At 36.1% G+C, this 15,969-nt stretch overlaps 1 protein-coding gene across 1 annotated transcript in view; it reads left to right on the plus strand.

Annotated features, from left to right (window-relative positions):
• The window catches only part of LOC124153213, a 478,788-nt gene that overhangs the window by 314,694 nt on the left and 148,125 nt on the right, over positions 1–15,969 (plus strand). The window contains exon 4 of the mRNA XM_046526313.1: positions 7,432–7,467. Within this exon, the coding sequence (XP_046382269.1) occupies positions 7,432–7,467 (36 nt within the window). The remainder of the gene's footprint in view (positions 1–7,431; positions 7,468–15,969) is intronic.

Here is a 15,969-nt window from a genome sequence, read left to right on the forward strand (position 1 = left end):
TATGTTTATAGTTCTTGAAAAATGGGTAAATTTTTTCCAAAAAATACATCGACCACAGCTTTGCCAGGGCAAAAATTGAATTACATTAAATTTCCTTCCACCTGAAAATGAAAAAAGCTATCTCATATGTAAATTTAAAATAGTTTTTTAAAAATGGTTCTCAGCCATTAACCGAATTAAGTTCCAAGAAACTTATCCATTTATCTTCATGAGTGCTGGTATGTATTTTTATTTTTTTAAACTTCTTTGTCAGTTTTTAACCGTTTGAATGTTTGATATAATAAAGTTTAATGGGTTGAAATTTGGGCGATTATATCTTCTTGCAGCAACTATCCGCAGCAGACAGATACTTTACATGCTATTTTTGAAACCTATGTATAGTCAGATCATTCAGCGTTTTTTTTTTACCGTCGATACTAGATAATACTAATGACACAATGCTAATAATCCAGTTGATACTATACTAGTACTAGCCTCATGTATTGGTAAGAACCTCATTTTCCTATAAAACTTTTATCATAAATTGATTCTACATATTTTAATAGGTAATTGCTAAATCTATTGACTTGTTTATATCATGCAATCCCGAGTGAGTGATAGTGCCAATATTAATCTTCATTGGACGGATGGAAGTAGGTTAGATTTCGATTCAACAAAAGAAAACAAGAGTTAGAAGTTAAAATGTACGTGATGAAAGAACATAATGTAGGAGGAGAATGTTTTTTCATTATTTATATAATGAGGGTGAATTTTTCAAATATGAAAACAAACATCACGGGGAATGTTTACTTTTTCTACCCTTTAAGGTTTATTTTTCACGCAACCGTTTGTTTTTCCCTTTATTTATTCATACTGATGTTATTATAGCACAAAATAATGAAATATTTCTGCCAAAAGCTAAAACATAAAATAATATTATTCATAAAAAGTTTGGTAATGAGATCAAACTTGCCTAGTCTATTTTTCACCGGCGTAAGAAAACAAAACACTATGATTTTCATGGCTTTTTTTTGCGAAATCCGATGCGTTTTGTTTGATGAAACTGTACAAATTTGATCATCAAAGCATGATATGTAAATAAAGCTGTCATAAAGAAAACATTTCCGTCATTACGTGGCGGAGTGGTTGAACATTCATGACGAAATAAACACAAACTCCACACTTTTTCATAACAAAAATCAGTTCATTATATTATAATACGCGTATTGCATGGTATGAAATGCAGATATAATTGTATTTTTTTATTCCTATACCTTATCTTTATAATTCAATACTGCCACTTGACCTAATTTACCATGACTCAGACTTTCATAAAAGTACATACAAGAAATTCACTAATGCGTGAACACTCTTCTAGTCGGATATGTATTATTGAGCCTGGCGTAATTTCTTTCGGGGAATTTCATCTCTCGATATGATTGGAAGCAATCATACATCGATTAGGGATCCATAATGGAATTCGAAAAGTTAGTTCTCATAATTATTTCATTGGTTCAGTTCTCATTCATCCATTGTTTCTTTCGCCTAGGTTTTGATGGGTTTAGTCAGAATTAGCTGCACATATTGAATTACAAATTCATTTATTTCCTTTCACGTGCTCCAAAAACAGCTGAACACAAAAGCGATTTTAATTAAATTTTTATCGGTCTTCACAAGAGATGCAACAGAGAGGAGACAAAGGAATGAAATTAGTAGAAAACTGAATTTAAATGTGATTAATTTCATTATATGCATTTTAGGTGTAGTTATCTATAGATATGTAAAGTATTGATCACAGATTTCAATTTATTCAAAAAATGTGAATGGCAAAAATTAATTTTTTTTGAAAATAATGAATTGCATCAATTAAAACCTTGCAATATTCCATTATTTTCAATCCATATACGTTTTTTCCTTCTTATTCAAAATAATTAATTTCATGCATTTGTTACATCTTACCCACAAAAAATTCCGCTCGTATACCCGAATTACTCTGCTTGCCATAACTGTTTAGAAGTCACCTAATTTAGTAATTATTTACCGAGTCTACGTTCAATACGGCTAATTAAGTTTTTCCAGCGATAAAATTTATGGTGATATTGCCTCAATTAATTTCAAGCGTAGGGGGCGAGCACTTCAATAATACATTCCTTTTGATGTGAGGATGCTATACATTACGGAGTAATAGAATTTCACATAGTACCTAATGATAAAGAGGATATTGCATCCCACCATATCAGCTGCATGAAATTCTTCGCTAAAAGCATAAACCAAAAAGAAAGAAATAAGAAAAAATCAGAGATAAAATTAACCTCTGGTAGTAAAAAGCTGCCTGTGAATAGATGCCATTTAAAGGAGTTATTTAGAATTCAATGTCCATAACATTTTTCTTCAAATTTCTAATCTAGAGGAAGATAGTTATTGTTGTACAGTCCATTTACATCTTACGATGAATTTCGATGCACTATGAGGGCCTTGAAAAATAATAATATGTGAAGAGAAATCCAAATGAGGGAGCAGCTAATTCATAATCCGAGGCACTATGCCAAAATAGAAAATAGCAAAAAATTATAGGTAGTGAAAAACTACAATAAGGCTTTAAATAGAATACTGTTGATGGAAGTGGTACAAAATATGTTGATTGGTTTGTTTTTACGAACGAGTTGATCTTCACAATTTTGTCTCTGGAATCTGAAATTTTGATATAATAACTAGGGACGTGTTGATATTGCCAAATTTAAAGGAATTTTCAGTTGCTAATATATTAGTTTTAAGTCAATTTTGTTTGAGCTGAATAGTTTAATATACTCGAAAATAGATAAAAATAATATGATAATCTTCTGCCAGACAAGTTTTCTATAGTGATTTTATCACTGTAAACATAGAAAAAAGCACCATCATTTATTTAGGTAAATGTTACTAGAGTTATTTGATGGTAGCGGTTAATAATAATGAAGTAAATTCATTCTTCCACATTGACATTTCCAAAATATGCTTGTGATCTTTTTACAAACTGTAGCTACCTTTTCCTATGGCCTAGCTTGTTTCTGCCATTTCAAGTAATCTATCTCCTTGGATACATAAAATCCCTTTGTTCAAGTTTTTCTGCTTAGAAATTTTATTTTTATTTTCAAATCTCCTACCAAGGTAATGCTTTTCCAATCACACGATTCCTTTGGTTTATATAATTACGCATTTTATTCACGGAAAAATCCTTAAATATTTTTATTTGTTTCATTTTTTTCGCTTCCGAATTTTATTTTTATTTTCAAATCTCCTACCAAGGTAATGCTTTTCCAATCACACGATTCCTTTGGTTCATATAATTACGCATTTTTATTCACAGAAAAATCCTTAAATATTTTTATATGCTACATTTTTTTCGCTTCCGAATTTTATTTTTATTTTCAAATCTCCTACCAATGTAATACTTTGCTAATCCGGTGACTGCTTTAGTTTTTTTTACTTTACTTATTTTTATTAACTGGAACACCCTTCAATATATTTTAATACATTTAAATCTTTGATTAATCCCATTCTCTTTCAAAAAGAAATGCTATATAGGTACACTGATGGTAGGGTAGTTAAGGAAACAAAAAAAAATTAGAATAGGCACCCAAATTTTCGCTCGTATTTCCACATAATTTGACGACGACTCCGAGAGATGGCTCTCCTTTGAGCAATCGTCGTTCAATCTTCACTTCCGATTACTAGCAGACGAGAACGATCTGGAAGAAGCGGAGAACACACAGCGCGTGTGCGAGGCGTGGGTAGCTGTGCTTTTGGCGCGAAAAGAGAGCTGAGCTTTGAGAGTGATTTGATAAAAAAATAAATTCTGGGAAAGGCAATAAGCAAGGGAATTTGAGAAGGCACTGAGGAGTTCATTTCTGGGAGATGAGTTTTGTCACACAATATCCTCCGATCACAGGTTTGAATCTCGCTCTGTGGATGTTATCCCCACTTCCAAGAAAGGTTTTTTGCGTGATCGTTCAATATATACTCGATTCGCCGTGCTTGACGGAGGCCTTTGTTCAGTGAGCGGCAGTAATAGCTGTGTAGTGGATGCATTCCTGATGGACAAAAGGTGATGAAATAGCTCAAGTTTCTCGGGTGTATTGAGCAGAGGTAGAGCTCTCAAATTTCCCATTGGTCCTATGTGAAGTTAAGTGCTTGATTTAATTTTGAAGGGATAAGTCCGTTATCATCCCACCCATTCTCTAAGCTAACATCATTTACCTTGTTTGGCGTATGAGCTCACTTTTAGAGGTTTGAAAGTCTGTTGACCCCACCATCTACTCCTAACGCAGATGAAATAGAGAATATTCAACCAGTAAAGCAGATATGAATGAGATCATAGGCAAAGAACTTGGAAATGAGTGAAATGTATTCTGATCACCATACGTCTATTCCCAATTAATTGCCTGTGATAATATTATTTTATATGACAGAGTTTTGCGGCAATTAGCATGTCAAACCGGATATTTAAAGTCCTTTCCAGTTGCAAAACCCGATCAAAAAAAAAGTTTGCAGTGAATTATATTTTCACCTTTCGTGTGTAATGCATATTGTCTTTCTCACAACGGGCATGACTGCGTCCAAAGTTTGTGGTATTCGCCTACTTTGACATTTATTCATTTAGATTTTTATGTGATGCCTTTTCCTTGTCGCGAAGAAATGTGTTTACACCAAAATAACGCTATTCGTAATCATTGGGAGTCATAACCTGCTTTCATCGCGTAGCTAATGTGCCATGTTTCTGAATCTCAAAACGTTTATAGTGATAGCTCGGTTTTCACGCTACGATTACTGCTCGCGGAGAACGCTGGCGATGTTTGGGAGAGAGTGGTAGCTTTTCCGCTTGACTTTTTTTGGCCGATTCGCTTAAAAGAGAGGAGGAAATAGTGATGAGGCGAGATTATGAGTGCGGAACTAGGGCCCTGGAGGTGGGGGAGGACGTGGGAAGAAGATGGTCCGCCAGCGTAGCGGGCCCTTTGGGAACGATTTATTTTTGAAGCGTTACAAATAGGCCACGGCAAGGAGAGTAATTCCAAGGCGTTTCGCTAGATGGAAGTAGTGATGCTGGCGGATGAGACCGCGGCTCGTGTGGGAGATATTTTGACAGGCTCCCGTATTTCAGCGTGCGTTCGATTTAAGAGTTCTCTAGCGGAAACATTCGCTTCTTACAGTATTTTAAGTTTATTATACAAAACTGTTGTGTAATCACTCTCAATTTATTTTTAAATGATGATAATCTATTCTTTTAATGCCAAATTACATTTTGAAAGGTAGGGCCTCATGCTAAAGGCAACTTAGTTATTTTTGACAATCCTTTTTTTTTCTCTCACAATGCATAAATACAAAACCTTTTTAACATACAAAATATGTGGAAGTATGTGAGGGATTTGATTACACGGGTAGGGCTCTGTGCATTTGAGTAAAAGCAGTTTATGATGAAATTTAATCTTTTTTAAGCACAGAACTTCGACTCAAGTAGCATAAAGGATACATTCAATTTCATAAAAAAACTTTGCCAGTACTTTCATGTTACATTTTAGATGTTTTACTGTAAAAAAAATTAACACTTGTTTCCTCCTTTTATTTTTACCTTAAATGGAAAAATAGTTTAATTACCTTTTTCCTCATTAATTCGTAGAACTTTGTGAATCTTGCAGAAAAATGCATTCAAGTTTGTTGTTTCAAAGCAGGTGGTGAATTATTGATATGCATAGGCGATTATAGACGCAATGTTCATTGATGTATTACGCGTATCATAAAAAAATTATGAATAATGCTACTTTGTAAAGAATGATAGATATTAGCATGTACAAATAATTTCGCAGTGTATACCTTAAATTTTGCTTTCGTAGGGTGTGCTTTATTTTTTATATTTCTAAAATTAAGGGTAGTTTAATTTGAAGTTGAAACTTTTTGCTTCATGATGTGAGAGCAAGTTTATGAAATCGAAATCGTCAAGTTGCAATTAAATGCCACCCGCGACGCTGCGGAAATGATTCTCTCGCATGCTAAAGTAAATTCTTGCCACGGACAGACTTCTCTTCATGAACGTTCTTGGTTGCTTCCGGCCCTGCTTGACTGCCTTGAACACTCATCTCTTGAGTGATTGATTCTCTAACGGCGGCCTGCAGAGCACTCACAACTCAGCGCCAAACCTGGAAATTGGGACTTCTTCCCAAACGATATCCTAAAGTCGGTTCAAATTTGAGAGCTCTCAGCAGTTAAAATCAAAGGGCAGATATTGAGTTTTCAATATGCATTAAACGAGATTCCTTTCCAATTGTGCCGACATGCAATAGCAATTACTTCGATGAAATTTGAAATTCTGTGCACTTGGTACCTTGTTCTTCTTCGCATTTCCAATCAAAAACTAGTGGTAATTTTATAAGTGCTTCTAGTGGCACACGGATGTCGAGGTATCCTGAAAGTTATCCTGACCACTACAGTGTTTTTTTTAATGGAACTTAAAAAATTGGCGAATTTGGTTTGCGAGTGTAACTTTGCATGTAGAATTTCGTCGTTAATATTTGGAATACTTTTAGTTTAATTGTATGGGTTTTAGACTCATATCATTCATCTTTTGTGATTGATTAACATAGGTGAACAATATTTAACCCATATTTATCATCCTAAGTTTTATAATTAACATAGGTGGACATATTTATCCGTTTTTAACCTTTATTTACAATGGTAAATATATGATAACCATGGAGGAAGCTTCAGGATTATTTTTTTTTACATTTTAATATATTATTCATCGATATAAGTAATTTTAAATGAAACTAAATCTGTCCTTTTGTTCAATGGTATATACACATTTTAATATTTATTGAGGAGGCGTTGATGAGAAAAGGGTTATCGAGAATATAATTGTGTGCAAAGGCTTTTCCGATTTGCATTCTTGTGACTTTTTGCGTTTACATCCAGATGACTTGAGTCTACTCAGACATGCTTCCGCTGCTTACTCCAACATTGTCTTCATCTCGAGGATGTTAAGCTGCCGGATGTCGGAGATGACTAAGCACACCCCGATAAAAACCATAAAAGTATACCGATTCGAGGCTGAAGCCTTAAATATTTCATACTGCAACTACAGCATCGGAAAAACCGCATCACTTTTTATTTTGGGCTTCAGCTGTTTCATAAAATTGTCTATATTTGGGATCAGAACTCGGCTATGACATGCATTTTCAGAAGTGATGGGTTCGGGCACTTAAAATATGCATTTTAAAATGGTATTCTTTTTTCGTGAATGGAACTATTTAAAACCATTGTTTACGGCATATTTATCTTTGTTGCATCACTTTTTGGTTAGCGTGACATTTCTGTGAAAAATCGTTGGTTATTCTATACGGTAGATTAAGTATCTTTATTTGATAGGATAATTATTTGAAACACATTGAATGCTTGTAATAACCAATTCTATTTATTTTTCAGATAACACCACTTTGAGATTCCATTCACTGCAGCAAGGTGAGTATAGCTGATAAGTATGTATGGGAGTTTAATATTTGCCTATTCCAAGCACAAGCAAATGAAATTATTTACAAGTAGTAACTGTTGGTTGAATTTCACTATTATTTAGGCTTACTGATACGAAGGTCGTTCAATTAGTCTTTAGAAAAGGATGTAAAAACAAATTATATTTATTCCATTTTTTTATATTATCCATTGTAGCCTTCTTTCAGCCATATGCTGGTTTTTAAGTATTTTTATAAGCATTTTAAGCCGTCCAAAAGGTAAAATTTCGGGATATTCTCTTAAAAACGGGTATTTGTTTAGTCGATGAACTCCTCCTTAGACGTAAATCTTTGTCCGAAAAGCCATTTCTTCAAGTTTGAAACTATAACTAGTCACTGGAGGCCAAATCTGGTGCATACGGTGAAATTTTTAATAATAAAAAGTTCAATCCTGTAATTTTAGCTATTGACGCCAAACAGACGTGCAATCGTGCGTTTCCTTCGTGAAGGAAGAAATTTTTCTGTTTCAAATGTGGGCGCTTTTCTAGATTTCTAATATCAGCCGGTCCAAAAACGATGGATAATACTCTCCTCTTAGTCGTTTTTCCACTAAATCGTTTCAGATAATTCCGCATACATTCCAAAATGTCGTTGCTATGACTTGACCGGACTTTTTCAGTATCTTCGCCTGCTTTAGAGCCCGTTCATATTCAATATTCCATTGTTTTACCTGCTATTTTCCTCTGTAGTATAGTAATGAATCCATATTTCATCGTGTAGCAATATTATTTACTAGATGGCGGCACTGATGCCATGTCTCCCACTAGATGGCAGCACTTGGTATTGGGAGCCATCTAGTGGGAGAAATAAGAGTTACGGGAGAAGGAAGGACAGTAGTTATGGTGCCGTTTTGGTGTGGACGCGTGGTGTGTGGAGCGGTCCACTGTGTATTGTTCTGTGTTTAAGACTAATTAAAGACGGTTTCCTTAAATTGGTGAAGAAGTGTTCTTCATTGGCCTCCCGACAACCCCCACAATCGAAAGTTATGAATTAATGCGGAAAATCCTCAGGATTGCGAAAAAAAGCACCAAAACACTAGTTGAGTTGACCACACGATTGCGTTTATTTTCCTATATATGAGGAAATGCGGCAGCAATCTTGCCGATATTTTTTTCACACCCAAATTTTCGTGCAAAATTAAATCAATTGTGCATTGACACTTCCGCAAAGCCTCCGGAACATTGTTCATTTTTTGGATGTACGGCCACGTTTTCACTCATTTACCCACTATTTCATATATTTAAACACAGGAGCTGGTCTTCCATTAGCTTCATTCAATTTTTATTTTATATCTTTCGGCGCTAACACTTTCATAAAACTAGAGTTGCGTCACCGCAAAAAAACTCAATTTCATCTGTACACTATAAACAAATGAATTTTGTTCACTAAAATCGGCAGCAAAAATGAAACCATGGAATGGATACAGCAGAAACCGTAACAGCTTACTTGTCACAAGAGCTACTTTCTGAACAACATTAATTTTTTATACTGAGATAACAATTTTTCGAAGATTCTTAGGACTTATTGAACGACCCTCATATTTTCTCTACCCTTTGAGGACATCACCTTAGCCACTTCGTGTTTAACAGTACCATTATACGATATCTTATTTATTTGAAGGTGATGTCTAACTCATTCACGCATTGGAATGCTGTTCAAAGACATTCATTTAACTTTTAGTGAATCCAAAATCAGAACAATTTCCCCTTCTAGTACTGTGACTAAAGTAGCAACATTACATCATGATCCCCAAACTAAAATGAAAGAGGAAGTTTTTTTAGCCAGACTTCTTTCCATATCTTATCTTATCTTCAGTCCATATTCTACCATAGTAGACGATGTCGTTCATTTTAAGCCGCCATGTTGGAGAAGGAGGAGTTTGTTTATTTTCCTTTAGTGGAACGCATGTAATTTCTCTGATTTTCACGAGGATCGCACATCTCTTTACTCATGGGGCTGAGCTGTCCTTTATAAAGCATTGTATTAAAATTGCTTTGTAGAAAGTTGCCGTCATTATAAAGAACTTTTGCGCTCCAAGGACGAGATTTTGCATGAATTATTTCACATCTGCGAGCATTAATTAGTACTGAGTCATTTGTGAATACAATCCAGTGAAAGATCTCTAAAGTTGGAGTTTTATTTTGTTATCATGTATAAAGTTGGAGAATTATGGCTTAATGAAATATCTCTTTGATGTTTAAGTCTTACCTTTCATATAATTCAAAAAGGACCCACAAATTCACGTGAAATAAAAACAATTTTCTACTGATTTTTCTTTCGACTTAATGATTTTCTACATACTACGCTAAATGGCAGCGTAGATGGTCTCAATATGCGTATTAACGATGCCTACAGTTGCTCTTGGAGCGAATGAGCCTTTCCGATCTGGAACCCATTAATGCTATCTAACTTTGAATTAATTCCAAGAGGTAGCAAAATGCATTTTTGGGTTGTGTAAATATCGAAGGCGAGTCCTAAGTGGTGAAATAAACGAGGATAGTTGGCGCGCGTACCTATTCCCAGTGCTCAGCTGTACCAGCGGCGAGAGTCATTTTGTTCCATGGCCTCCGGGCGGTTAGAGAGGCAAGCCATCCGAGAGAATGCTGGCTCTCGATGTGAGTGGTCAATACGATACGAATTGGTCAATAAAAGGTCCGAAAGATGCCGACCGATCCTGGTAGGCGAGTCTTTTCGCCTCGGAGCCAAGCGAAGGGGTCGTTGTATCGACGCACTTTCGCCTGGCCGGTTGGAGAAAGCACTACGGATCGGTCATCTCGATATTTTTAGGGTATGAAAACATTTTCCTGCACTCTAATAGCAAAATTTTTCCTCATTGTTTTTCATGAGTAACATCTTTGTTTTTGGGATAGAGGGAAATGCTTAAGAGTCCACTCCACTTACCCTGGATATTTCATGATTATTCGTTGGTATTAAACGAGTGATACGCTACAGATTGATAAATTATGACCACTTACATGACTTACTTACCAAATGATGTGTCTTCTTAAGAGAGTTCCACTAATAAATGACGTCTATGGCATTTTCCAAAAAATATGCCCTTCATGGTCTTCTATCGAATGATCTTAAAAAAAACACGTAGTTCATGCTTTGTCAAAATTAATTTTAAAAACCTAATAACCATATGCACAAAAAAAATATTTTTCTTGTAACTTTACTGAATATTCCTTTCAGAAATCTCTCATTGAGTACATAAGACTACTGTTTCTTTTTGCAATTGGCTATCATATGAATATATCAGGAAATTCCAAGTTTATTAGGCAGATAGTCGAGTATAAAACTTTTTAAAGTCAAAAACATATCTCTGGTAAGATCACACGCGTGAAATTTTCGTGCTGATGGTAGCGAAATATGCATTTTCTACGCACTGAGTCGTGAAACTGGAGTGAAAGTAAAATTTGCTTGAACCAATGCTACTCTCAAACAATGGAAATATCTCTATTACGTTTGTAATGGCCGATACTGAGATTGGGCACAACCAAACTTCCAACAACCAACGCAACCAACCTCAAATGATGGAGAAAAAAAATTTTTCTCGTTATTTATAATTTATTAATAGATCCTTCCATTGATCTCCCGTTGCGTAGGTGAGGATAACTTGTCTTTTTGTAACTGGTACGTATATCCGTGATAAGATCACGAGCGAAACTTCCGTGCTGCGCGCAGTGAGATAAGCTTTTTTTTACGCACCAAATTGTAAAACCGAAGTGGAATGAAACCTGAACGGAGTTGTGAGTTGAATCCAGGGAAAACAATCCTTTTTATTTCGCAGGCTTTAATATTTCACTGCATTCATGGCACGTGCAGTTACGGCCGGGAGTTTTTTTTTACTTGACCTGACTGAAACCGACTGCAAGAGCAAATAACGACCGAGATAGAGTTTCACCAGTGCCGGTTGATGTGATTGTATTCATTAGCTTTTGCATTGTTTGCATTGGACTAATTAATCACTCAAATTCATTTCCCCTATTGGATGGTATGCAATGACATTCTATGAAGGATAAAAAGTGAAACTCTCGTGCATTTTTAATGCGCAAATGTACGAAGCGTCGTAAAAAATCTTAGTGATGCTCCCGCAGAACTGCGATGATTTTTATTTTTGCGTGCGATGACTTTTTGATAACGTTTGCTGGAGCGTAGAAAACAGATAGTGCCGAGAGATTGTGTAGCATTTCTGCAGATAAGTATTGTCGTGCAAAAGGTGATTTATTGATACAGTAAGAGACAAAATAAATACATAAACTTCGTTCAATTCCGTCCCTAGTGATGTGCTATGTCTCCCTAGTTCTCGGTAATTGTAAATTAAATATAAGCTCGATAACGTTTCACAACATTGATATTCACTAAGGCTTATTAACATTAAAGATAATATTTTCGCAGCAAAAGTGGATACCTACAGAGTTACGACCGAAGTTATTCACAAAGAGCATTTTAACTGTGGATTTTTTTAAAAATGGAGCAATATTCACTAGCATCTGGATATCAAAAAATTTTGTCCAAGGTGCAATACGATTTTCTGTCGTTAAAATTTTTTTCATCATTGTACTCAGTGGACACACATCATGTACAGGAAAAACATTCGATGAAGTTTTTCATCCTAAATGGAAGGCGACCCCTACCCTCTCACCACGCTTTGTTCATTTTAATTTATGCAACCACTATAATACTTTAATATCTTTGGTACTTTTATTTGACGTCACAATACTATAATGAGATGGAAATGACGTAACTCGAAAAATGCGATGGTACGCCATTCAATCGAATGAAAATTCATCCTAGTTGCTCGAGAGAGTCCTACTCCCGATAATTTCGAGGTTGTGCAAAGTTACGTTCTTAGAGAATACAGTAGTCGAAATATAAGTTCAGCGAGCATTGCAATCCATAATGTAATCAATATTTCCAGATTAAAGAAGAAAAGGAATTTCTCAAATATTTCCAGGCATTAATTTTTGAAATTGCTTTATATCATGTAAAATAACTTTTATAATTTCGCAAATTTCATTTCACGCGACCGTTTTCGTCAAGGTTTCGTCGCCTATCGTTCCATTGATCTAGAATATTCAAGAGTTGGTATTTCCTGTATTAACGCCAGATTATGTCGCACTGTGACGAAACCGGTCTTGAGAAATTAGTCTGTGAAACTGACAAAGTTATTTAATTAAATATTGCAATCCATAGCAATGACGTTATTCTTCAGTCAGTTCTTCTATGGTAACATATCTTTGAGGCTCATCCATGTCAGGTTCTCACTCAAGGAGTATTAGCCACGGGGCTATAAAATTTGGAAGAAGCGATCAACAGCTGAGGTCATTAGAGCCATAAGGGAAATGTGGGAAGGAATGATGGAGAGAAACCCGGCTCCTTTAGATTCCTCTTTACGATAGGTGACGAAGGGGCCATGGATTAACGTCCCATTCGACGGGTGCAGTGCTGCGCTTCATTTTCCTTTCAGGCAACACTCAAGCGGGGATCGGGAAATCTTTTATTAGTCTTCACCACTGTCAGAATTTGAATCCTGATCCACAGGGTGTAAAGCCAATACAACTGGCCTCCGTGTCAACCCGATCCTAAGCTTCTTTGCAAGAAAAAAGATACGTCCAACAATTCAACTGTTCCTATTTTCATGCATTTCATCGCGTGTATAGCGATTTCATAAACTCTTAAAAAAATCGACCGGCAAGAGGGATCCATAGACATTTGCAAGCCAAGGATCGGATTTCTTGAAAGTTCACGAGTCGGAGTGTCAAACATTCCGTACGTATGGCGTCTCAACTGGGGTTACTCACACAGGATTTGAAATGGTATCTTTTGATGCTGATCAGTAAACAACGCAAAAATAAATTAATTTTCGTCGATAAACATTTCGCGAAGAGCGTCCCAATGTTGGAATTTTATATATGCAAAATCATCAATCAATCCACCATTTAATAGGCTGAGAAAAATGCGAAAAGCATTGCTGCTGAAATTTTTAATAGTTTTAAGACTATTAGCCAATTTTTACAAGCCTTTAGTCTATTTAACAGATGCTTGTCGAGGTAGAAACATGCTATTTTCGTGAGCGGACGCGGACGTCATATTTGCGACAAATGTCAAAGCTTTGAAAGGCACCCTTTGCCGAAATATAAAGCCGCAAAGATTAAACAGGCCACATTAAATTCCTTAAACGCCACTGACGACCAAATGACGCCATTTTCAACGATATAAATGGAAACCGAAACGGTATCTCCGTGTTTTTCGGCTGTTGCTCCATCGGTTGTGTTGAGTTTATTGGCCAATGCAGAACGCCAATTGCAGGATTTGAATAGTTGCCGGCGGGAGTTGGTTTTTCTTTGGTTGTTGGTCTTTCTCAGCGTGTTCCTAATAAATAGGAACTCTTAAGCTGTGCAGCCACAATGAGATATAATACTTTACTAGCTGGTCGGCACTGCGGAAATTTTCTTGTCATTTTTATGTATTCCGTTGTGTGAATGCTATTTTCACAAGTGATTTATGGATGCATAAATACCATGATAGGGTTGACAAATAGTAATAACAAAAGGCGGAAGGGACTTTACTTGAGAGGAGTCTCGATAGTTTGAGAGCGTGACGTCTACACTAGATTGAATCTTCAAGTTTCAAATGGCATTCTAAGACATTTAAGAGTCACCGGTTTCAAGATAACGCAATCGAGGCTCTAAACTCTTAAAGCCATGGGGAAATTTAACTGACTTTGGCCCTTCAAGGTGTGCAAATATTGGAAACGCTTTGTATAAGTTACACTACCACCTACAACGTTCATATTTTCATATTTATTTATTTATTCACGTGAATGTCGCTGATATGGCAAATGTTTTTGGATGTAAAGGATGATAATTTGAGAGTTAAATTAGTCTTCAGTAGTATTTGCCATGGGGAGAAAGAGTTTTCATTTGGTAGGGACTTCACGTGATATGAGTCTTAACATTTCTGAGATCACCAGGTCGTAAATTTGATGCATGAAAAAACTCCAAATGGTATTTTTCGAAGTTTATTCGACACTTGTGTCAAAATAACGTTATTTCTAAGGTTCTAGGCTCATGGAAAAATGTCGGTGGTGTACAGAATCAGGCCTATTAAGGTGCAAAAATAATGAAGATTCAAAGATTAAGTTTTTCCATGACTTAGATCGATTTTCTTTTCATACTTATGTTATTTCTTCGGCATAACGTTGATTGGAAGAATGATTTCGGATGTCCATTTACATAGAGTGTTGGAAATCGTGGTTGGGAGTGTTGGGGGTGCAGTACTCCTTAGTAGCGCGAGTGGCCTTCGAGATTCCTTCTGTGCGATTAGAGTCGAACAGACGGAAAGCGGATTACTTGCTGTGCGGGTGGTGAGATATTCGGGGAACCCACCCCCGCAACCCGAGTAGGAGTTGGGATGGGGCGGCGGTTTAGCTCCATCGATCCCCTCCCCTCTGCCCTCCGCCCCCTCTCTCCTGGGGGCAGGTCCTGCTGCTCCGGGGGGCGGCGGAGGCAGGCGGGAGGGCCGGGAGCAGGAACCCTTTTTTTTTAAGGAGGGGGGTGTATTAAGGGTAAGGGTGGGAGTAGTCACTGTTCTTTCAGTCTTTCTTTCTGAAGAAAAGACTGTGCTTGGGATGTTTGGAACCATTCATTCAATTTAAAGGAGTTTACCTACCCCACAACTGCATTGTTCGAAATTAATGGTTGATCCCAGCCTTTCGTAAATATATCGTAAAAATATCAGATATTACTTTCTTTTCATAATTAGTTTATTTAAAATATCAGATATTTCTCGACAGCTATCAATTTTAAAAACATAGCATTATTGTACAATTCAAGCCAAATTATTTACGAAAATATATGTCACATAGGCAACCATTTTCTTAATCTGATCTGATTCAAATCAGGTATTTCACCTTTGGCATAGACAGTCCGAGGCAATGATCTGTCCAATGCCTCTGTAGGTGTTTTTAAGGAGGGGTCTTGAGAGAAATGGTGGGTGCAGTTATTTCTTTCAGTCCATCTTTCTGAGGAAAATGCTGAGGTCGGCGTATTTGTAACCATACATTCAATTTACAGGAATTTTCCTGTAACTACAAGATTCAAAATTACTACTTAATGCGATCTTTTCGTAAATATGACGTAAGAAGATCAATTATCACTTTGAAAACTTTTCATGTGGCAAAATAACATTATTTTAATTTGAACAACAGATTATTTAGGAAAATATATCATACAGTCATCAATTTCCCCACCCTTTCCATAGGATTTCAGCATTTGTGACGATTATGTGTCAAAATGAGCGCCCACTTAATACCGTGTTTTCATCAAAATTGTGCACAAACATCTTATTTCACAGAAGCATTGCTCTTGATGCCAAAAGTATCATCCTAACAATGTAAACAAAATAAATCAAATGAATACATACTTTGTTCAAACAAATTCCCCAACTTTTA

The sequence above is a fragment of the Ischnura elegans genome, chromosome 2 (genome assembly GCF_921293095.1).
Source record: "Ischnura elegans chromosome 2, ioIscEleg1.1, whole genome shotgun sequence".
Classification (NCBI taxonomy): Eukaryota; Metazoa; Arthropoda; class Insecta; order Odonata; family Coenagrionidae; genus Ischnura; species Ischnura elegans.